Raw genomic sequence first — 24,852 nt, 5'->3', positions numbered from 1 at the left:
ATTACAGTCAGTTATACGTCACACCCACGTAATTATTAACTCCCTGAGATGCTGCAAGAGTGACTTTGGCCACAGACTTGCTGCGTTGTTTCCATTGTTGAAGGTCTCAGACTACAGAAGAAAATGGACGACAAAACGCAGAAGCTCAATTTGAAGCGGGAAGTTGGGCTCTTGGGGGCTGTGTCCCTCATCGGAGGGACAATGATTGGATCTGGGATCTTCATGACCCCACAGACAGTGCTCAGTACCATTGGCAGCCCTGGAGCCAGCTTGGTGGTGTGGGCAGCTTCTGGTTTACTGGTGATCCTGGCATCCTTCTGCTACGCTGAGCTGGGCACTGTTATAAGAGAATCCGGTGGGGAGTACATTTACATCCTCAGGACTTCCGGTCCAGTCATTGCCTTCATGTTAATCTTCAGCTCTGTGTTATTTGTGAGACCCGCTGGGATTGCTGGCATGGCCCTGGGTTTTGCTCAGTATGTTGTGGCTCCTTTCTACCCAGACTGCCCCCCTCCGGTGCTGATGGTCAAGTGCACTGCTGCAGCTGCAATTATTGTGCTAGCCACTGTGAACTGCCTTAATGTCCGCCTTGCAATGTCAGTCCAAGTGTTTTTTATGATGGCCAAGGTTTTGGCCCTGACAGTCATTATAATAGGGGGCATGGTGATGCTTGCCAGAGGGCACACTGAAAGCTTTGAAGACTCCTTTGAGAACACAAATCTGGGCATCAATCCCATTGGTATTGCTTTCTACCAGGGACTGTGGGCCTATGATGGCTGGAACAATCTAAATTATGTTACAGAAGAGCTGAAGCGTCCAGAGGTAAGTTAAAGTATTTATGGGGTTTTACTAAGTAAGTTATTGCACTGAAAGAATTGTTAATTAGGAGCAATAAGCCAGGTCACCCTGACACGTGTTTGAAACAATGAAATGCTTTTGAGAAATCATGTTTATTGCTGCAGACTGTCATTAAAACCATAACTAAACTCAAGGTAGAATATGGATGATTCAATTCAGTTAATGTTTAAACTTTCATCTAAACTACCCAGACATCTTTATAAAGGAAAAACATCAATGAGCAAAGACTGTGCACTGCAGTTACTGTATTAAGCAGTAAAAATCCAACTTTAAAATGACAAACAGTTTACTTACTTACGTGTTGTGAGTGTTTGAACCCAATCCGTAAGTGTCAGCTTTCTCTTGCTTTGCTCAGGCCACACCCAGTGCTTGTGTTGTGAAAGGATTTATCTGTGACACGCTCTAGAACGCAACCACATGTGAAACCGAGCCTGTGTACTGTTTCTCCAAGCATCTGCGTTTTGTTGACCTTGTTTCTGGCCTGAGAGCACTGATTCAATTCTGAACAATCTTGTTTGTTTGGGCACATTGTTCGTAACTGTGTCATATCATTAATGCAGAAATCCTAACGGCACCAAACCAGATAGATTATTCAAATGTGATCAGGAGGTGGTTATGTAAAGATAGAGCATTACTCAAATCAAACATGTAGATAACTTAATACTTCAACATACTTGAGTAATTTCAGGTGCCCTGACGGTAATTATGTAACAGTTTATCCCAGGGGTGTCCAAACTTTTTTCACTGAGGGCCACTTACAGAAAAATCTACGAAGGGCCAGGCCACTTTGCAAAAATAAAACATTTATCAATAGCTGCTCTGATGTTTAGTTTCATAGTGTCTTCGTAAATTGTAATCCTTCTTCACGGCAACACTTTCCTTGCAAATTAAACACACATTTCCCCTCAGAGCCGGCCCAAGCCTTCATGGGGCCCTAAGCTGAATTTGATTAGGGGGCCCCCTCTCCAATGTTGGCGCTGCCCAAATCATTGACTATTGTTAAATGCAATTCAGACACCCAGTGTTTTCTGCTATTGCCTCCAATGTCCAGCTGGGTGAGAATAGTAGCCAGCCGAGATCCCGACCCTCCTAGGGGGGTCCGGTGTATGCCCCCCTGCAAGATTTTTTTAAAGTGAAATGCATGAATCTGGTGCACTTTGAGAGGAAAATTAAGAGGCTCAATCTGAAGAATTTTGTATGAAAAAATGATTTGGAGACACTGAGTCAGATGAATTAGAAGCTATTGAAGAAGGACACATGGATTTTCCAAAATAATATTAATTTAAAATGAAATATTATGCAGGGTCCACTGGGATGGGCTTGGTGCTCTTTTTCTTTTATGGGACATATTTCTCTGTAATATAATGAATGCATTGAAATTATTTAAAAATTAAAAGGGCCATATTACATTATATTTTTAAAATGTTCCGCTTCATCATCGTCATGAGGTGAGTGATCACAGAGGAAGGTGTTGTGATGCTTTTCCAGGGACACACTGAGAACCTTGGTAATGCCTTTCAGGGAACAAATGTTGGTGTCAGCTCCATTGTATTTGCTTTCTTTTAGGGCGTGTGGTCCTTTGGTGGGTGGAACACTTTGAATTATCTAAGAGTTTCACTGTTTTCACGATGATATTTCATGCTAAAGAGTTTCTTAATTTACTTAATGTTTCACTTGCGATTTACTATAAATAATAAAAAGTGCATGATCAACAAGTCTAAGTCCGGGAATCGTATACTTGTGCAATCATCAATATGGACCCAGTTTATATAACAGTTCCTGCCATTGCGATATTAAGCTATATAAATAAAACTGATTTGATTTGATTGCAGTAAAATACTAGAATTATCTAATTGTGAATAAATAATCTTTCGTGAAGAACTGGATACAGTAATTTGCAACGAGGAATTCAAATTGTATGTAACTTTATTTCACCTTTTTAATTAGTTTATGAGTAGGATAAAGTTGATAAAGATGTTAGTAGTTGTAATATAAAATCTGCTGCAGTAAACCTTTAGCCTGGCACCACCCGCCTACCCACTTCGGCTCAATTTTTATTTCCCAAATGAAATGAAGTACGATGGTCCGGTAGGAACAGGCTTGTAAACCTTAGACACACAGGTGAATAGAGGAGCACAGCTGTTTATTGATCACCGACTGGTGGTAGGTTGGATAGCTTAGTAATGGAGGTTTCCAGACATGGCCAATCAAGTAGTGTGAAACAACTGGGTGTTTCTGGCTGAAGGGCCATAAGGAAACTATAGTGCCTGTCATGGCAGCAAGCCAAGAGTGGACATCAATAATGATAGAGGGGAACAAGCAGAAGAAGGCACATTAAGCTAGTTTAGCCCAGATGAATCCTGAAACAGCAGACAGCTATTGGGAAACCAGGAGAACTGCAGATTCAGTTGTTGCAGAAGCAACAACTTGTATGGTTTAGGAGAGGAAGCCATGGTATATAACTTGTGTTGGCGTCAAACAGATTTCTGCATACCATCAGATTCCTCATGAAGGTGAGATATTTCGTAAGCTGTTAAACAAATGGTAGGAGTACTGCTGACCTTGGCTTAAGATAAGCCATAGCCAATCGAGTGTACACAAATTTGAATAAGCATATCGGATCCACAAAACACTCTGTATTTTTCAGTATGGCAGTGTTTACAAACTGGTGTCACCCCCTGACACTGGGCCAGTGACTCAGAAAAATGCCAAGAAATTATTAATTTGTTGATTCTACTGATAAAACCTGGACGTAAAGCAAACGGTATAAAACCCATGTGCGATCTCCGAAGGCACACCTCATGTTGATGCGCCGACAGTGTTGTTGTAATTACTAAGAATTACTCATGGGGGCGACAGAAGTTGCGCACTATAACCATGGACTATAACTTTAAGAGAATCTAATGGCGCTTTTCCACAGCATGGTATCAGCTCAACTCGCATTTTTGGCGTTTCCACCGCAAAAACATGGTATCTGGTACCTGCAGCGGCTGCTTTTTTTGGTATCGCCTCGCTCTAGGTTGGTTCCAAGCGAGCTGAGCCGATGCTAAAAGGTGACGTTGGCAGACGGCCGGCCGCTGATTGGCCAGACGGTAGTCTCTGGCCAATCAGTGGCCGGCCGTCTGCCGACGCTTCTGATTGGCCAGAGACTACCGGCTTCATTCTGTTGTTTATTCTCCCCAACTCTCCGGGACTTTTGAGTGTATTTACGCCGCGTGCAGCCTTCTCTGGCTCTCTTTCATTTGATTTGCATCACAGATCCGATTTTCCCCCATATATTCGGAAGTTACTTTAAACATACGAGAGGAGTCATGTAGGGCAGCTAGCAGCTATAGGCTAAATATAGCCAAGCCAGCTGGGACAGACATGATAGCGAGCGATTACATTAGAAGCCTGGGACTGAACTGATTACCTCAATAAAATATTCAGGCTGAGACACTGCTTGCATTTGAAAACACGTATCCTGAAACATTCACTAAACAGTCAACTTTATGATGCCCGTGTTTACGTGCATAGGGATGTACGTGACGCATCCCTACAGCTGACTGTGTGAAAGTCACACATCGGGATTCCACACAATATTCGTCTACTTCTTTTAGCAAACAGATACAAGGGGGGTATTTCTTAAACATTTTTCATCCGTGTTTTGGGCGGTTGGTTCAGTTAATATTGCAACAACTGCTCGTAATTTCTGCTTTGCTACTTTGCTCCGGAGTTGGCTTTCAGTCCATTTGTATGACGACCCCGCCCACATTCAGGAGGTACTATTTGCAGTGGAAAACGACCCGTGCTGCTACCAAACCGAGTTGAACTGAGTCGAGTTGACTCGAGTCGAGCTACATGTGCGGTGGAAAAGCGCCACCATCAGGGCCGCCTATATGCACGGGTTTACCTGGGCTGAAGCCCCAGGGCCGAAGCCCCAGGGCCGAAGCCCCAGGGCCGAAGCCCCAGGGCCTACGAAGATTAGGGGCCTCTCAAAAAAAAAATATGTTTTTTTTTTTTTTTTTTTTTGCTGTCTCAATATAGGCCCCTGATCTAAGAAGGCCCCGAACATTGTCATTTAAAACAATAAATTATTGACTGGCTCATAATAGGCCCCTAATCTTTGTATGGGAGGGGGGGGGGGGGGCGGGCGTACGGAGAACAGGGGCCTATCATGAACCAGTAAAGAAAAAGGAAAAAAAAATCACATTATTTTTGGCCTATGAAGATCAAGGGGCCTATCATTCACCAGTACATTTTTGTTATTTTTGTTTAAATAACATTGTTCAGGGCAATGCAGATCAAGGGCCTATATTGAGTTGAGCCATTAAAAACAAAACAAAGAATTCAAAGAGAGAAGTAGCTTTGGGATAAGGGATTATTTAAAAAAAAAATGGAATGCTGAATGACTGGATTTTTTGAACCTGAATATTTTTGTTTCTGCTTTTTGGTATTTCTGTGTCTCCAAATTATTCCAGAAAATAGCTCACATAGGACACAGTTGATTTAGCCTTAGTTTTCTTCTCAAAGTGCACCAGATTGATGCATTTTACTTTAAAAAGATTCCAATTTTTCTTCCGGGGGACCATGCCCCCGGACCCCACTAAAAGGTCCTGGGACCCCACCGCTGTCTCCTCAATAACTTGGAAAAACACTGTAACCAACCATGTGTGTTTGGTTATTAAAAGTCATTAGACCAGGAGGGGGTTATTTACATGTTACCTTAAGTGATTTTGTATTTCATCAATAGAGATATTGTGGTGTAGACAAACATGGCTTTAACGCATCTGTATTGTAAGACCACCGCCCGGGGGGTCCTACCAAACCTCTCAGCCCCAGGGCCTAGTGGCAGGTAAAGGCAGCCCTGGCCACCATAACTAAGACTAATGACCAAAGTTGAAGAGAAACGTCATGGCCCACCCTGTTTTGGAGCCAAGCATGGCTCTTATATTGCCCAACATTTAGCAGTTAATCTACAGCCAGTTGGTCAGTGTACAAAGACCTTTGAGGAAGCAGCAGCTCAGAAAACAATGATGAGTGGCGAACAAGGACTTAATTTGAAGAGGGAAGTGGGGATTATAGGAGCTATTTCATTCATTGCTGGAACCATGATGGGATCTGGAATTTTCATATCACCCCAGTATGTTCTGTCTACTATCGGCAGCCCCGGGGCCAGCCTTATTATATGGGCATGCTGTGGATTAATAGCCATGCTGGGAGGACTCTGCTATGCTGAACTGGGTACGGTCATTCCAGAGTCTGGAGCTGAGTATATCTACATACTGCGGACAGCAGGGAACGTGGTGGCGTTCATGTTTGTCTTCAGCTTCGTCATTGTCATGAGGCCTGCCAGTGCCACTGGAATTGCTCTGAGTGTTGCTGAATACGTTGTGGCCCCCTTTTCCAACGGCTGCCCCCCTTCACAACTGGTGGTGAAGTTGGTGGCTGCAGGAGCTATCTTGTTGGTGGCCATTGTTAACTGTCTTAGCGTCCGCTTGGCCACCGGCATCCAGGTGGTTTCCATGGTAGTCAAATTGCTGGCAATGGCAGTGATCGTAGTGGGAGGTGTTGTGATGCTTTTCCAGGGACACACTGAGAACTTTAATAACTCCTTTGAGGGAACAAATGTTGGTGTCAGCTCCATTGGCATAGCTTTCTATCAGGGCTTGTGGTCCTATGATGGCTGGAATACTTTGAATTATTTAACTGAAGAGCTGAAACATCCAGAAGTAAGAGTTTCACTGTTTACTTGTCATAAATCATTCACATATAATAATGCTGTTAGCATATATTAAATTAAGATATTATAAACTTATGGAAAATACTAAGATTGAAGATGTACAATCAATTCCATGTCTTTTTTTTGTCATTCATTGTGTTTTGATTTTGTTGGGCAAATTCACATTGCCCAGGAACTCCCAATCCTGTCCAACATCCATCTGACTGTAAGATTAAACATCATAAAACAACCTGTTACCTCATTGTTTACACATGAACAGGGCTTGACAGTACATTTCGAAATGAGGGAGTTTTCAAGGTTAGTGTTTTGAACAAAAACAGATCTTCTTCTGTTTGATTAAAGAATGATCATATCCAGATACGGAATTGCATGATAAGAGAAGTTTAGAATAAAGAGTAGAGTACACTGTTTTACGATAACGACTAAGGTGGAGTTACTACGAAACTCAGTTAACTTTTATTGGACAGTTTCTCAACCTGTTACTGTTTTGCTTATTCAAACTGAGTAGATTACAGTCTAAAGGTGTGTGTCTGCTTCTTCATATTGTTGTCTCCTCTGCAAGGGTGAACAACCACCACAGTGTCTTCATCTTATGCTGTCTGATCTATGCGGCCATGGCAGACAACAAGGGACCTCAATCCCTGACAATGAAGCGGGAAATTGGGTTGATTGGAGGCATAGCGTTAGTTTCAGGAACTATGATCGGATCCGGTATATTCATGTCCCCGCAGTTTGTAATGGCCTACGTGGGAAGCCCTGGAGCAAGTCTGCTGATATGGGCTCTTTCAGGACTTGTCGCTATGTTGGCAGCACTGTGCTACACCGAGCTTGGGACAGTCATTACTGAATCTGGCGGGGATTTCATCTACATACTGAGGATCTATGGTTCTTGTCCGGCTTTCTTTGCAGCAATGACTTTTATCCTGGTTGTAAAGCCGTTCAGCATGGCGGCAATGGCCATCAGCATCGCAGAGTATGTTCTAGCAGTCTTTTACACGGACTGCCTTCCTCCTCAGCTGGTAGTGAAGTGTGCTGCAGCTGTGACTATACTGGTTGTTGCCATTATCAACATCTTGAATGTCCGGATTGCGATCAGAATCCAAGTGGTCTTCTTGGTGGCCAAGCTGCTGGGGTTGACCGTGATCGTGGTTGGAGGGATAGTGGAGCTCATAAAAAGCAGAAGTGTCATTGTGGAAAATTTGAAAGTTGAGAATGCATTTAAAGGTACTCAGTACTCTTTGAGCACTCTAGGAATGGCTTTTTATCAAGGACTTTGGTCTTACGCTGGCTGGTACAACTTGAATTATGTCACTGAGGAGCTCAAAAGGCCAGAGGTGAGACTGTAATCAGCTGGATTGTAAGAGTGTGCACAAACAATCATTTTGCAGCACAAACATGTCTTGATGACAAATTGAGAGGATAACAGGGTTGTGGCTATGTACTATAGGCCTAAACTAAGCCTAAAAGTACATTTGTAAACCACCTCCTTTTCATTAGCTCTGAATGTATATTTCAAAACGTATTGTCAAGTATATTGATTGTATGCTATTTCTAACGTTCAGTTCAAGTGCTTCAACGTTTCTATATAGACAGTAGGGCCCCACCGATATTGATTTTGGAGTGCCGATGCCGATTATTTTCAGAGAAAAATTACAATTACGATTAAATCGGCCGTTTTAAAAAAAAATATTGGGGAGAACGGGGGAATTTGAGGCATCGGGTAATGTGAGCCACCCCCTGTATCTAGGCAACGGAAAACATTTGTGGTCATGTGAGATATATGTTTTCAAGCCCCTCTCATTTCCCCATGGCCCTGAAAGAGAGGACCTCATGGTGCTGTGGTAAGCATGTTTTTTTCACCAAAATAGGTATTTTGCAAGTAAATTTTCTTGCTGTCAACTTAATCAACTGTTGTGCCAAAGCAAATGTATTCACGTAGAAAAACTTCTATCATACGTGTTGATGAACTACCAACATATAAAAACCATGTGATGATATTAGCTAAAGATTAGCCTGAAATGCTAAGAGAGGTAGTTTTTTCTCAAATTGTGGTGGTGGGGGAAAGTGAGCCAAATGCTGTGTGGGAAAGTGAGCCTCTGTCTCACTTTCCCCCACCATGAGGCAGAAGTTAAGTTTAGTCTTAAACATATTTTAATGTAATATTACATGACATATGTTTTATTTTAATGTCATACACATTGTAGAAAAGCCATCATGCCAAGGAAATATACCAGGAAGACGACCTGGGGCAACCACACGGAAAGAGCACCTTCTCATCTTTCCCTGTAACCTTCAGGGCTGGAATGTAGAGTAGGCCTAATTGTAGAGTATGACAGGCTGATGTTATAATCCAGTTGGGTGTTCTCCTGTGTTCTGAGTCCCAGGCTGTTCTCGCTGGTTCTGGTTTTCCTATGCTTTGACCCCCAGACACAAGTTGGCTCTAAGGGTCCTGTGTTCTGACCCCCAGACTGTGTTCTAATCTAACTGGTTCTATCTTTCATTTGAATCTTATTAAAATCTTTTGAATTTTAATATGTTGTATTTGAGTTTGTTCAGAGTTACTTTCAAGAAAATTTGCTTTGCTTATTTGACCAAACCCCATCATTCTTTTACTAGTCCGACATTAGTTCTGGAATGTGTGGCTAGCTTTCAGGATTCTTACTGTTACAATATGTGTTGTTATGGTAGTTTCAGAGTGGAAAAAGTAAGTGGATCAGTTTACCCCACAGCTGGGGTAAAGTGAGCCACATGACAACTTTTTTTAAAACAATCATAATTTCACTGCCCTTTGTCTTGAAAAAATTCTGCTAATGCCCATTTCTAGGAAACATCCTGAATTAATGGGAAATGTGTAAATTTGAGTGATAAATCATTTTAGCTCGCTTAGAGGGGACCAAATGTAAAAAGTGTCTCAGATTACCCCATTCTCCCCTATATATCCCCAAAATACATATTGAAATCTTTTAATTTTTTGAACCCTTAGATATATATATATATACACCTTTTACTGTTGAAAATATGTACAGGAACTTTTTCTTTATTGCAATACGCATTGTCTAAAAAAAATAAAGTGTAACAAATATGTCTAAATTCAGACATGCATTTTATCTTACTGCACCCAACCCTCTGGAACTCCCTACCCCCAAACATCAGCATCTCAGACTCAGTAAACTCATTCAAAAGTCAACTCAAAACTCACCTCTTTAAGGAAGCATAATGACACCTGACTCCACTTCAAACCTTATTTTCTTCAAAGGTTTTTTCATTAAATCACAAAGTAGCAAAGCAACTGCAGTACAATGGATTATAAATGTTTTCCCCTTTTTCCCCCCCCCCCGAACATACCCCACCCATATCCCACCCTCACACCCAATTACAAACAATCCTGCTTTAAGAAATTAGTACAAAAAATAATACATAATGTTAAAAATAGCAGAAACAAAACAGAAACACACACTTCAAGAAACAAAAACAAACAACCAATATGAAACAAAAAACAAAGAAATAAAATTGAATCAAATAAAAGAGGGGAGGGGGTAGCTACTCTTCAATTATTGTGGTCGGTTTCTTAAAATAGTTTAGGAAGGGGCGCCATATTTTATGAAATTTAGTCTCAGATCCCTGGGTAGTGCAACAAATTTTCTCCAGATTCATACATGACATAATGTCACTAATCCAATGTGAGTGGGAAGGAGGAGCAGGATCTTTCCATTTAAGTAAGATAGCCCTACGAGCAAGTAAAGAGGTGAAGGCCAGTACCTTTAGCTTCACTTTAGGCAAGCCTAAATTGGGAGCGATGCCAAAAATTGCAGTGAAAGGGTTTGGCTCAATTTGATGCTGAAGTACTTCAGAAATTGTTTGAAAAACTGATGTCCAGAACTCAGTCAAGGTGGGACACAACCAGTACATGTGAAAGAGTGATGCCGGTGCGCTCTTACAGCTATCACAGGTCGGGTCTACATCGGGGAACATACGAGCTAATTTAGTTTTAGATATGTGGATACGATGTACTACTTTAAATTGCACAAGAGCATGTCGGGCGCACATGGAGGTAGAGTGTATCCGATCCAGGACTGAATCCCACATGTGATCTGTGAAGGCAGAACCTAGGTCCTGCTCCCACAGGGTTCTTATAGCTGCTAATGAGGGGCTATGCAACTTCGAAATAAGGTTGAAAAACATAGAAATTGAGCCTTTTAATGTGGGGTTTACAGAAAGAAACAAACCGACATGATTGGCTGGCGGTTTATAAGGGAATTGGGGAATTAACTTCTGCGTAAAATGCCTGATTTGCAGAAATCAGAAAAAATTTGTCTTTTCGATACCAAAATGTTTTGTCAATTGAGAAAAACTAGCAAATAGATCATTAATAAATAAATCACCGATGCATTTTAAGCCTTTTTTATGCCAGATCTTGAATGCACCATCCACCGTCGAGGGAATAAACAAATGATTAGCTGCAATTGGGCTGAAAAGTGAAAAATTCTGCATTCCAAAATTCTTCCTAAATTGGGTCCAAATTCGAAGGGAGTGCTTAATCACGGGACTACTGTTGGGAATAGCCGAAGAGAGTGGAAGTGCGGCGCTTAAGAGGGCAGATGGAGACAATGGGCTAATGGCGCTGGACTCCATTGTTACCCAGACTGGGGCTGAGTCGTCAAGGTGAAAATGCACCCAATACACTAAAGAACGGATATTAGCAGCCCAGTAATAGTATTGGAAATTAGGGAGGGCCATTCCACCTGTTTGTTTGGGTCTTTGAAGAAAAGCTTTCCGTAACCGAGGGTGTTTACCATTCCAAATATAATTTATCATTAAAGAGTCAAGGGCCTGAAAAAAAGATTTGGGGAGAAAGATGGGGAGACATTGGAATAGATATAGGAACTTTGGGAGTAATGATATTTAAATTGAATTTATTCTACCTATGAGAGAGAAAGCCAGAGGAGACCACTTCGATAATTTTTGCTTCGCCTGATCCAATAATTTGAGGAAGTTCGATTTAAATAGGTTTTTAAAATTTCTGGTAAAACATACCCCAAGGTAACTCAGCTGATCTGTCACCACTTTGAGTGGGAGAGCTGTATAATCAAGTTTAAGAGCTTCTTTATTAATCGGAAAGAGTTCGCTCTTACTCAGGTTAAGTTTATAGCCAGAAAACTGACTAAAGACCTCCAACACAGAAAGTGCCTCTGGTAAAGAGATGGCTGGCTTGGCGACAAACAAAAGTAAATCATCGGCGTATAATGATACCTTATGTTCAATTCCTCCTCTCCATATCCCCTGAATCTGTTTGTTACCGCGAATGTCAATTGCAAGTGGTTCTATTGCAATAGCAAAAAGGAGCGGGCTCAAAGGACAACCCTGCCGGGTCCCACGGTGCAGATCAAAACTACTTGAGTAACTGCTGTTTGTTAATACTGAGGCAGAAGGGCATGCATATAATAATTTAACCCAAGAAGTGAAAACAGGACCCAAACCGAATTTTTCAAGGGTGAAAAACAAGAGTTACGTATGTAACTACGGTTCTATGAATTCTGGATGACCGCCAGAGGCAGTGCTTAACACTGGATGTTATCCTTCGCGCATGCGCAGGTCGAGTATATAATATAAACAAAGTCAACAATAAGTCCACGTCACTTCCCAAAATGTCCCTTCAGAATCTTCTCGCAAGATTCCGGGTGACAGAGAACTCTGGCGGTCATCCAGAATTCATAGAACCGTAGTTACATACGTAACTCTCGTTCTATTTCATTCTTACTGACCGCCAGAGGCAGTGCTTAACACTGGATGACTATTACCAACGTAGTCACGAGGAATCCTGTACCCACCTATTAGGAAGGGCCTGAGGGTTCCTGGAAAACAGCTGCAGCCACTGCGTGGCGAGCAGCTACATTGACCCTGTAAAAACAGGCAAAGGTGCACGCTGAAGCCCAGGAGGCCGCTGCACAAATGTCACTTAGAGGCACTCCTCTTAGTGCTGCCCAGGAAGTGGCGACACTCCTGGTGGAATGGCCTCTGACGTTAGGAGGCAAAGGCAGTCCTCTTGACTTGTATGCCTCCTCAATTACCTCCACCACCCACTTGGAAAGCCTCTGTCTGGACAGTGCTTGCCCCTTTCTCGGGCCCCCGTAGCAGACAAACAGGCCATCAGACTGGCGAAAACCAGCAGTTTCCTGTATGTAACATCTCAAGGCTCTCACCGGGCAGAGTAGTTCTGCTGAACTAGCTTCCTCATCCGGTGGGTGTGAGGGGCCATAAGCTGCTAGCTGTATGACCTGATTATAGAAGGCCGAAGGCAGCCTCTTTGGGAAGAATGAAGGGTTAGGCCACAGTGCCACCCCTGTGCCATCTGAGTTCCAGCGTATACACTGTTCACTCACTGACAATGCATGAAGCTCACCAACACGCTTGGCTGATGCAATCGCTAGAAGAAAGGCAGCCTTTGCTGACAGCCATTTCAGCGGCGCCTGATCCAGGGGCTCAAATGGGGGAGACAGAGGGCTGCCAGCACCAGAGGCAGGTCCCATGAGGGAACCTTGACAACCAGTGGGGGGTTCCTCCGCTGGGCTCCTTTAAGAAATCGGGTCACCAAAGAATGAGGTCCTTCCACCTCTGCTAGTCTCGCCACCTTTAGCCCATGCGGCATGAAACTGCAGTTCATGCACTGATTGTCAGACAGCCCCTCCCTCAGGTGGACCACACCGAGGCATGCGGGGCATTCATCATGTCCATCTGTAGTTTGCAGTGGAGCCATGCAAGTGCGGCAACCATGTGAGCCTAACATGGTGGTGGTGGTGGTGGTGGTGGGAGGTGTGGGGGGTAGAATACTACCACACCGCTCAACCCGTGGATAGGCTGTGTGATATTGAGGATTAATGCAGTTATTCTCACTGCTATCCCAAAATAGTCTCTTTCCAGAGTGAATCAGTTACTACTGAGCGAAACCAGCCATTAGTAATAATAATGCAACAAAAGAGCAGCAAACTGCTCCATAGTAAGCAAACTGAAACTAGAAAATCCCTCTAAAGGTAGTTTTCTTTTTTTCTCAAGTTTACTTCAAAATTAAATTATCATTTATTTAATTTATCTTTTTATCTTTTTTTTTTTTTTTTCTATCTTTTACCCAATAGCCTTAACCATACTGGGGAGCTTCTGCTCTTAATTCCAACCAATGGAGTACATGCTTTAACGAGCGAACACAGCCGTCAGGGAGCCTTTAATTAACTGAAACAAAAAGTTGCCACACGAGGTAGCAAACGCCGGTACTGGCAATCTCCGATGCAGCCTTGCAGATCACTGCGAGGGCAAACAAAACAAGACGTAAGCTTAAGCGGAAAGCCGAAAACCGGATCCCCTTAACTTACTTAACTTTACAGCTAACACATAGGCCTAGATATACTTACCTTTTCCGCAGCTACAGCTGGGGAAGGCACTGTTAGCCGAGCGTTCTCTGCGAGCCGAACTCACCAGCGGAAAAACACCGGTACGCCGGCGATCAGAACATAGCCGTGTGTGACTAATTGCAGCCCTTGGAGGACGAATCCGTGGCTCCAACCATGAGGTTGCAAGGCTACCAGCAAGGAGTCACCGGCTAATATTGCTCTTATTCAAGCTTATTTCTTACTCTAAACCTGTATTCGCTACAGCGAGAAGATACAAGGGACATTTTGGGAAGTAACGTGGACTTATATAGACGGGCGTCCCGACGTCATCCCCGGTCACACGTGACTTTGTTTATATTATATACTCGACCTGCGCATGCGCGAAGGATAACATCCAGTGTTAAGCACTGCCTCTGGCGGTCAGTAAGAATGAAATAGAACAAATAATTCCATTCTACTCTATCAAATGCTTTTTCAGCATCCATAGAAGCGAGGCATTCTGATTCAATATTTCTGGGGGAATATAAAATGTTCATTAGCCGGCGGATATTATAAAATGATTGGCGTCCCTTTATAAACCCAGTTTCGTCGGGGGATATGATAGAGGGGAGAACATCCTCCAATCTGTGGGCGAGAATTTTAGCAAGTATCTTCACATCTGTATTTAATAGTGAAATTGGTCGGTATGATGCACAATCTATTCTAGAGGATCTTTATCCTTTTTTAACAACAGGGAAATACAGGCCTGATAGGACGAAGGCGGGAGTTTACCTGAGTCAAATGAGTCTGAGAATACTGAACATAAAAAAGGCGACAATTCGGCTGAAAATTTCTTAAAAAAGTCAGATGGAAGTCCGTCTGGACCAGGAGATTTGCCTGATTGCATAGATGTTATTGCTGCAATAATTTCCTTCTGAGTAATAGGTGCCTCAAGGCTATGTCTCAGGTCTTGAGAAAGGGAAGGCATGTTTAGGTTACTGAAAAAGGTTTCCATCACCGTTGCGTCTACTAATCAGAACTATACAAATTTGAATAGAATGTTTTGAACTTTTCGTTTATCAATTTCTGATCTGATGTTGTACACCCACTGTCTGTCCGTATTCCAGGGATGAGTTGCTTCGCTCTAAATCCGCGCAGTTGATTGGCCAGGAGTTTACCAATCTTGTCACCATGCTCGTAAAAAGTACTTCTGCTCCTAAGCAACTGGTCTGCAACCTGACGAGAGGAAAGAAGGTTGAATTCTGTCTGAAGTTTTAAACGTTCTTTGTAAAGTTCAGATGAAGGCGAATTAGCATATTGTCTGTCTATGTTCAGAATCTGATCAGCAATTTCAGTTTGTTTCTGTTTTTGTTTTGTACACTTATTTTTGTATACTGCAAATGATATAATTTCACCTCTCAAATAGGCTTTCAGGGCTTCCCAAATTGTTGCATTGGACACATCTGGTGTTTTATTTATACTCAAAAAAGTTTTAATATGTGTAGAGATGTGTGAAAGAAAACTCTCATCTGTGAGCAACAATGAATCCAGTCTCCACTGCCTTCTTGTATACTCAACGTCAGGGAAAGCCAGTTGAAGGAGCAGAGGAGCGTGATCTGAGATCACAATACTTTCATAACTGCATGACTTAAGGTCTGACATCAATGAATTATCAACAAAAAAATAATCAATTCGGGTGTAAGTGTGGTGGACATGTGAAAAGAATGAATATTCTCTTCCTGTGGGGTATAAAAACCTGTATGGATTAGAGAGGCTATAATCAGCAAGAAATGATTTCATATAACCTGCAGATCTGCTAAGAGTGGCAGGTTTGGGGGAAGAGCGATCTAAGACTGGATCTAGATAACAATTAAAATCCCGACCAAGAATAAGAGAATGGGAATTGAGATCGGGGAGTTGAGAAAAAAATCTCTTAAAGAATTCTACATCATCGACGTTAGGCGCGTAGACGTTAGCCAAGATGACTGACTTATTGTAAAGTTTGCCTGAAACAATAATAAAACGTCCATTTTTATCTGATATAGGGCCAGTTTCACAGACATGGTTTAAGCCTAGTCCTGGACTAAATGGAATTTTGAATGGAGATTGTCCATTTAAGGTACAATTTAGTCCATAACTAGGCTTAATCCATGTCTGCGAAACCGGCCCTTAATGTTTGAGGACTCGAAAGGAATATTACTATCAATAAGGATAGCTGTGCCCCTAGCCTTACCCCTGAAATTAGAATGAAAAAATTGTCCACGCCAGCATTTACTTAATCGCCCATGGTCAGAGTCATGTAAGTGGCTCTGACCATGAATATGAAATATAAAATGATAAAGCCAGAAGCGGCGGTTGAAAGATCACACTGAATGTTTTAAAATCCCAGCTGATTTTTGTTGGTAGTTAGGTAGTGTGGTGGGAATTCTACTGCGATCCGAGGTCAGATTTCAGGAGACTGGGACAACTTATGCGGCAATCCTTTTTTGAAGCTCCATCGAGGAGAACTGGACAGCAGCACAAGTGTATTGCCATTCAGTTCTTACACTCCCTTCCTGCGGTCATCGGTTTAACCTCGGGCTAACTCTTGAGACACCAGGCTCAAGTGCCAAGCAAACCAATGTTTTGGGTCTGAACTGAACACGGTGAACCATAACAACCTTAGAGTTCTAGGGAGGTTAGACTGTATCTATATTGCTGACCTCACGCAGTGTCTTATAATAGGCGACAAAGCTGAATTAATTGTCTGAAAGATGGACAGGCAAATAAGTATATTGTTACTCAATTGTTACTTCCAATGAACTATCCTTGGGATTGAAGATTCCTTCACAAAGGCTATACTTTTTTCTTCTATGTATGATAATATGTATGAGCTGATAAAATACATTTTATATATTCAAATGTTTTAATTGAGTTTTTAAATGCAGAGACACATATCAAACAACCAGACCAACAAAACAACTGAAAACTGAAGAAAATAAATAAATAAATACAAATTGAGAAAAAAATGCACAGTTGATACACAAAGAACAGAGATTGTGCATTTAATGATTGTGATTTAATGGTGGAGCACTTTGAATTATCTAACTGACGAGTTTCACTGTTTTCACGATGAAATGTCATGGTAAATAGTTTCTTAATTGACTTAATGTTTCACTTGCGATTTAATATAAATAATAAAAAGTGCATGATCAACAAGTCTAAGTCCGGGAATCGTATACTTGTGCAATCATTAATATGGACCCAGTTTATATAACAGTTCCTGCCTTTGCGATATTAAGCTATAAGAAATAAAACTGATTTGATTTGATTGCAGAAACGTCATGCCCCACCCTGTTTTGGAGCCAAGCATGGCTCTTATATTGCCCAACATTTAGCAGTTAATCTACAGCCAGGTGGTCAGTGTACAAAGACCTTTGAGGAAGCAGCAGCTCAGAAAACAATGATGAGTGGTGAACAGACACTCAATTTGAAGAGGGAAGTGGGGATTATAGGAGCTATTTCATTCATTGCTGGAACCATGATAGGATCTGGAATTTTCATATCACCCCAGTATGTGCTGTCTGCTATCGGCAGCCCCGGGGCCAGCCTTATTATATGGGCATGCTGTGGATTAATAGCCATGCTGGGAGGACTCTGCTATGCTGAACTGGGTACGGTCATTCCAGAGTCTGGAGCTGAGTATATCTACATACTGCGGACAGCAGGAAAAGTGGTGGCGTTCATGTTTGTCTTCAGCTTCGTCAATGTCATGAGGCCTGCCTGTGCCACTGGAATTGCTCTGAGTGTTGCTGAATACGTTGTGGCCCCCTTTTCCAACGGCTGTCCCCCTTCACAACTGGTGGTGAAGTTGGTGGCTGCAGGAGCTATCTTGTTGGTGGCCATTGTTAACTGTCTTAGCGTCCGCTTGGCCACCGGCATCCAGGTGGTTTCCATGGTAGTCAAATTGCTGGCAATGGCAGTGATCGTAGTGGGAGGTGTTGTGATGCTTTTCCAGGGACACACTGAGAACTTTAATAACTCCTTTGAGGGAACAAATGTTGGTGTCAGCTCCATTGGCATAGCTTTCTATCAGGGCTTGTGGTCCTATGATGGCTGGAATACTTTGAATTATTTAACCGAAGAGCTGAAACATCCAGAAGTAAGAGTTTCACTGTTTACTTGTCATAAATCATTCACATATAATAATGCTGTTAGCATATATTAAATTAAGATATTATAAACTTATGGAAAATACTAAGATTGAAGATGTACAATCAATTCCATGTCTTTTTTTTGTCATTCATTGTGTTTTGATTTTGTTGGGCAAATTCACATTGCCCAGGAACTCCCAATCCTGTCCAACATCCATCTGACTGTAAGATTAAACATCATAAAACAACCTGTTACCTCATTGTTTACACATGAACAGGGCTTGACAGTACATTTTGAAATGAGGGAGTTTTCAAGGTTAGTGTTTTGAACAAAAACAGATCTTCTTCTGTTTGATTAAAGAATGATCATATCCAGATAAGGAATTGCATGATAAGAGAAGATTAGAATAAAGAGTAGAGTACGCTGTTATATGATTACGACTAAGGTGGAGTTACTACGAAACTCAGTTAACTTTTATTGGACAGTTTCTCAACCTGTTACTGTTTTGCTTATTCAAATTTATATGAGTAGATTACAGTCTAAAGGTGTGTGTCTGCTTCTTCATATTGTTGTCTCCTCTGTAAGGGTGAACAACCACCACAGTGTCTTCATCTTATGCTGTCTGATCTATGCGGCCATGGCAGACAACAAGGGACCTCAATCCCTGACAATGAAGCGGGAAATTGGGTTGATTGGAGGCATAGCGTTAGTTTCAGGAACTATGATCGGATCCGGTATATTCATGTCCCCGCAGTTTGTAATGGCCTACGTGGGAAGCCCTGGAGCAAGTCTGCTGATATGGGCTCTTTCAGGACTTGTCGCTATGTTGGCAGCACTGTGCTACACCGAGCTTGGGACAGTCATTACTGAATCTGGCGGGGATTTCATCTACATACTGAGGATCTATGGTTCTTGTCCGGCTTTCTTTGCAGCAATGACTTTTATCCTGGTTGTAAAGCCGTTCAGCATGGCGGCAATGGCCATCAGCATCGCAGAGTATGTTCTAGCAGTCTTTTACACGGACTGCCTTCCTCCTCAGCTGGTAGTGAAGTGTGCTGCAGCTGTGACTATACTGGTTGTTGCCATTATCAACATCTTGAATGTCCGGATTGCGATCAGAATCCAAGTGGTCTTCTTGGTGGCCAAGCTGCTGGGGTTGACCGTGATCGTGGTTGGAGGGATAGTGGAGCTCATAAAAAGCAGAAGTGTCATTGTGGAAAATTTGAAAGTTGAGAATGCATTTAAAGGTACTCAGTACTCTTTGAGCACTCTAGGAATGGCTTTTTATCAAGGACTTTGGTCTTACGCTGGCTGGTACAACTTGAACTATGTCACTGAGGAGCTCAAAAGGCCAGAGGTGAGACTGTAATCAGCTGGATTGTAAGAGTGTGCACAAACAATGATTTTGCAGCACAAACATGTCTTGATGCCAAATTGAGAGGATAACAGGGTTGTGGCTTAAATCAGGGGGCAGTTCATTTCATATAACAGATGTATTCTCTGCCGACTGATCTTGATGTCCCTGCATTGTTTTATGATAAAATAGTTGACAGTGAGCTGCAGTCTGCAGGTGCATATGAAAAAATAGAATATCATGGAAAGTCCATTCAAAAAGTGAAACTTTCATAGATTCATTACTCAAAGTGAAATATGTCAGGCCTTTTTTTGGATGATTGATTGATCATGGAATAAAAAATCCAGTATTTAATAATATTTGAATATTGCATACAACCAATCAGAAAAAGGATTTATAATACAGAAATGTCGACCTTCTGTTTATTCTAGATTAATTTCACTTAATGTGTAATGAATCTAGAATATATTTAAGTTTCACTTTTTGAATTCAATTACAGAAAAAAGAACATTTTCATTGATATTTAATTTTGTTTCAGATGCACCTCGATATAGTTATGAGTACAAATTGAATTTATTTGACCCACATTTGCGATGTCATCTGCCATCGATAATCAATTATACAAATATAGCCTGCAATATGAACAGACTATCACATAAATTATTATACTTTTTATCATTTCATATTAATCTAATTATAATTAAGTTAATTATAAATGGTTCAGGTTAAATAAATAAAAAAGAAGAACTATTTAACTAAATGACAATGCAGTCTTTTATGTGGTACCTTAAAACAGGCTAATGAAAATAAAGCAGTACACAGAAGATCATGGAATAACTGTTAAACACCTTGATTTCAGATCGGAGTGACAGCTGACTGAGCCAATCAGGCAACAGAATAAGTTTATCCTTTACGTTTAGCCTGGTCCCAACCAGGCTAAACGTAAAGGATAAATCTCCATGGTAATTTATGTCCCTCTGCTTTTATGCAACCGGATCGAGGCTAACTCAAGCCAGGATAACCGAAATATCCTAGGTTAATCCCTTATCTTGGTTTTATGCAACAGGCCCCTGGACAGCAGCACAAGTGTATTGCCATTCAGTTCTTACACTCCCTTCCTGCGATCATTGGTTTAACCTCGTGCTAACTCTTAAGACACCAGGCTCAAGTGCCAAGCAAACCAATGTTTTGGGTCTGAACTGAACACGGTGAACCATAACAGGGAGGGAGCTTAGACTGTATCTATATTGCTGACCTCATGCAGTGTCTTATAATAGGCGACACAGCTGAACTAATTGTCTGAAAGATGGACAGGCAAATAAGTATATTGTTACTCATTAATATTCCAATTAACTATCCTTGGAATTGAAGATTCCTTCACAAAGGCTATACTTTTTTCTTCTATGTATGATAATATGTATGAGCTGATAAAATGCATTTTATACTGTATATTCAAATGTTTTAATTGAGTTTTTAAATACAGATGGACAGGCAAATAAATATATTGTTACTCATTAATATTCAAATGAACCATCCTAGGGACTGAAGATTCCTTCACTTACTTTTTTCTTCTACAGTATCTCACAAAAGTGAGTATACCCCTCACATTTCTTCAAATATTTCATTATATCTTTTCATGGGGCAACACTGAAGAAATTACACTTTGATACAATGTAAAGTAGTCAGTGTACAGCTTATATAACAGTGTACATTTACGGCCCCCTCAAAATAACTGAACACACAGCCATTCATTTCTAAAGTGCTTGAAGCAAAAGTGAGTACACCCCTAAGTGAAAATGTCCAAATTGGGCCCATAGTGTCAATATTTTGTGTGACCACCATTATTTTCCAGCACTGCCTTAACCCTCTTGGGCATGGAGTTCACCAGAGCTACACAGGTTGCCACTGGAATCCTCTTCCACTCATTCATGACGACATCACGTCATGAATGAGTGGATGGATATTAGAGACCTTGCACTCCTCCACCTTCCGTTTGAGGATGCCCCACAGATGATCAATAAGTTTTAGGTCTGGAGACACGCTTGGCCAGTCCATAACCTTTACCCTCAGCTTCTTTAGCGAGGCAGTGGTTATCTTGGAGCTGTGTTTGGAGTCGTTATCATGTTTGAATACTACCCTGCGGCCCAGTTCCCGAAAGGAGGGTAATCATGCTCTGCTTCAATATGTCACAGTCCATGGTGGCATTCAATGAACTGCAGATCCCCAGTTCTGGCAGCACTCATTTAGCCCCAGACCATGACACTCCCACCACCATGCTTGACTGTGGGCAAGACACACTTGTCTTTGTACTCCTCACCTGGTTGCAGAGTTTGCATAAGTGTATCTTGGACCACAGAGATGGTTCCAGTGATCCATGTCCGTAGTCTGCTTGTCGTCAGAAAACTGTTTGTGGGCTTTCTGTTTGGGTGCATCATCTTTAGAATAGGCTTCCTTCTGGGGCGACAGCCATGTTGTATCAAAGTGTCATTTCTTCAGTGTTGTCCCATGAAAATATACAATTCAATATTTGAAGAAATTTGAGGGCTGTACTCACTTTTGTGAGATACTGTATATACGATAATATGTATGAGCTGATGCACAGGCGATGCATTTTATCTATCCTATGTTTTTATTGAGTTTTTAATTGCAGAGACACATTAAACAAGCAGACAAACAAAAAAACAGAAGACAATCTATTAATTAAGAAGAAATATAAAAATGTATCAAATAAAAAAATGCACAGTTGATACACAAAGTACAGAGATTGTGAATTTAATGATATGCTTCAGTGTCTCTAGCAGGATATTCCCATTTAAAACAGTCCAGTAATGGCGGCCAGACTCGGTCAAATGCCTGGACTCAATCCCTGGCTGAAAATTTCAGTTTTTCAAGTTTCACAACCCTCACCCAGTGCCTATGAGTAGGAAGGTGGACTGATTTCTAATTAGATTAAAAAAGACTGTGAGCCAGTAATCATGATAAGGCTATGGCATATGACTGGGAGATAGATACTGCTGGCTCGCCTGGGGCCACAACAATATAAATTGATCAGCACAGGTGAAAATTCTGTTGTCCACCATCATTGGGAAATATCTGTATAAAACAATTGTTGCCATACATTTAAACAAAACAAACATGGTTTTCATCCTGTAAATGTAGTAGTTTCAGATGTTCTTGCTCCTTGCATACAACTAGGCTAGTTTTTAGAGTTTTTAATAATTTCATTCTACAGTATTCCAGTGTCAAAAGTACAGCTATTGATCATGAAAGCTCGTACACATTGACCAGAACATAAAAATGATGTTGCCCTTTTTTCACTTTCAGGTGAATCTTCCTAGGGCAGTTGTGATTGCCATATCTCTGGTGACCGGCTTATATCTGCTGGTGAATGTGAGCTACCTGACAGTAATGACGCCCAAGGAACTCATGTCCTCCAGTGCAGTAGCAGTAACCTGGGGGTAAGACAGTGTTTGATGTCACAGCCGATGCCACAGAGGTCCAGGCAGATCATTTGACTTGTTGATTCTGGTGGATTAAAAAAATCTGCTACTTATTTAGTAGGCTATTGCACTCCTATGACATTTTCGGACGGACTTAAATTGAAAAGGTTTATTTTTATATCAAAATTGATGCAGTATAGAAGCAGAGATGTCATCTTTTTTTTATTCCATGCTTTCTTCATTCTTATCAAATCATGGCGCCTACATTACCCACAGTACAACTTCCCCACCAACAGGTGAGTTAGATATTTGAGTTTGTTATACTAGTAGCAGGCACTAGCGTAAAGCAAAGATGAGTAGCAGACTTTAGAGGTCTGGGTAGTGACATCACTTGAGGCAATTTTTCCTCTGGAGCCATGAAAAGTTTAATTAAACTAGGATTCCCCAACACAGACTCTAAACAGACTCTGATGGGTAAAAATGTGCCCACTTAAAGAGTGCCCATTTAATCTGATAAGACCTTTTACTCAGGCCTACCTCTAACCATCCTAAAGGAAAGGCACATTTTTTTTAGAGAAATTAGTTTTACACTGTCCCTGAACACAGTTAAAGGTCTTTTTCAATAGTAAAGAAAAATCTAAATAATGTACCCCAGCCCCATTGATGTACTTCCTACTTGTAACAGGTGAGGTGTAAACATTGGGAAAGACATTGTTGCATACTCTTGTGAGAACTTCAACCCTTTCCCACAGGAATAAAGTGTTAGGAAGCTGGGGCTGGATCATGTCCGTGGCTGCAGCATTGTCTGCTTTCGGTTCTCTGAACGGGACGTTCTTCAGTGGTGGCCGTGTGTGCTTTGTTGCCGCCAGGGAAGGACACATGGTGAGAATACCTCTACCATATGAATGCATGTTACATTGTTCAGTGTGAGATGGTCGTTATTGAGTTTCCCTTGCATTTGTGTTGTGTTGTGTTTCATAGCCAGATATTCTGGCCATGGCTCACGTCCACAGACTGACTCCATCTCCGGCCCTGATCTTCACCACTGTTGTCTCTCTGGTGGTGCTGATCCCCGGAGACTTCCAAAGCATTGTCAACTTCTTCAGGTAAAAGGCAGGTTTTGCTTTGCATGTACTAAATCTTGAGATGCGTTTATTAGTTGTATGATGAACCAACTGTTTTTATTTCAGTTTCACTGCCTGGTTTTTCTACGCCATCACCCTGTCTGGACTTATCTACCTCAAGATTAAGAAGCCAGAGCTCCCAAGGCCATACCGGGTCAGTGTCCCATACACTCTCAAAACACCATTATCATTGACACACATTTGTTTTTTTACACAGGATGAGAATCAGCTTGTGTCCGTGTCTTCCTCTCTCCACAGGTCCCCATTATATTACCCATCGTGGTCCTCATTGTGGCAATCTTCCTCGTGCTGGCACCCATCATAGACGATCCTCAGATTGAATACCTCTACGTGACTTTGTTTATCCTCAGTGGAGCTATACTTTACATCCCCTTCATCCATTACAAGCTCTGCCCGGGACTGTTGACCAAGTTAACGGTGTTCCTACAGCTGTTCTTAGAGGTCGCCCCAGCAGAGAAAAACCTGTGATTTTTGGACAGATGTATCCAATGGAAAGAGGTGTTTTTTTTCTTCAGTTTCATTTTGCTGCTTGCGTTCAATAACCAAACTATTCAATAACACGGATTTAACATACTCATGAGGGGGAAGGTAATCACAATATAAGTGTGCTTCAAAAACAAGAGGAAATCACCATTGAGTTGGGTTGCATTTTGAGTGTCATTGAATTGTGGCAATCTGATTTGTGTTGTCTTTTTGTACATTGTGCATCCACTGTTTCTTTATTTGCTGATGTTCTTTGTGAATTTAGACAGCATGTTGAAATAAATAAGAATTGCTGTTCTCCAAACTCTGATACCACACAGTGAGGAAAAGCAACACAAACTAAATGGCATAGTAG

At 41.6% G+C, this 24,852-nt stretch overlaps 1 protein-coding gene across 1 annotated transcript; it reads left to right on the top strand.

Annotated features, from left to right (window-relative positions):
• Positions 1-123: 123 nt before the first annotated feature.
• Positions 124-24,852, top strand: LOC307262181 (b(0,+)-type amino acid transporter 1; the record flags this gene model as incomplete). Its single annotated transcript, XM_080042963.1, has 6 exons — positions 124-822; positions 22,754-22,887; positions 23,622-23,751; positions 23,851-23,975; positions 24,060-24,147; positions 24,252-24,852. 6 exons carry the CDS (start codon positions 124-126, stop codon positions 24,480-24,482), a joined length of 1,407 nt encoding a protein of 468 aa, XP_079899089.1. The 3' UTR covers positions 24,483-24,852.

This window comes from Ammodytes marinus, assembly GCF_949987685.1.
Source record: "Ammodytes marinus genome assembly, chromosome: 15".
In the NCBI taxonomy this organism is placed as follows: domain Eukaryota; kingdom Metazoa; phylum Chordata; class Actinopteri; order Uranoscopiformes; family Ammodytidae; genus Ammodytes; species Ammodytes marinus.
This window is presented reverse-complemented; position numbering and strand designations above follow the sequence as displayed.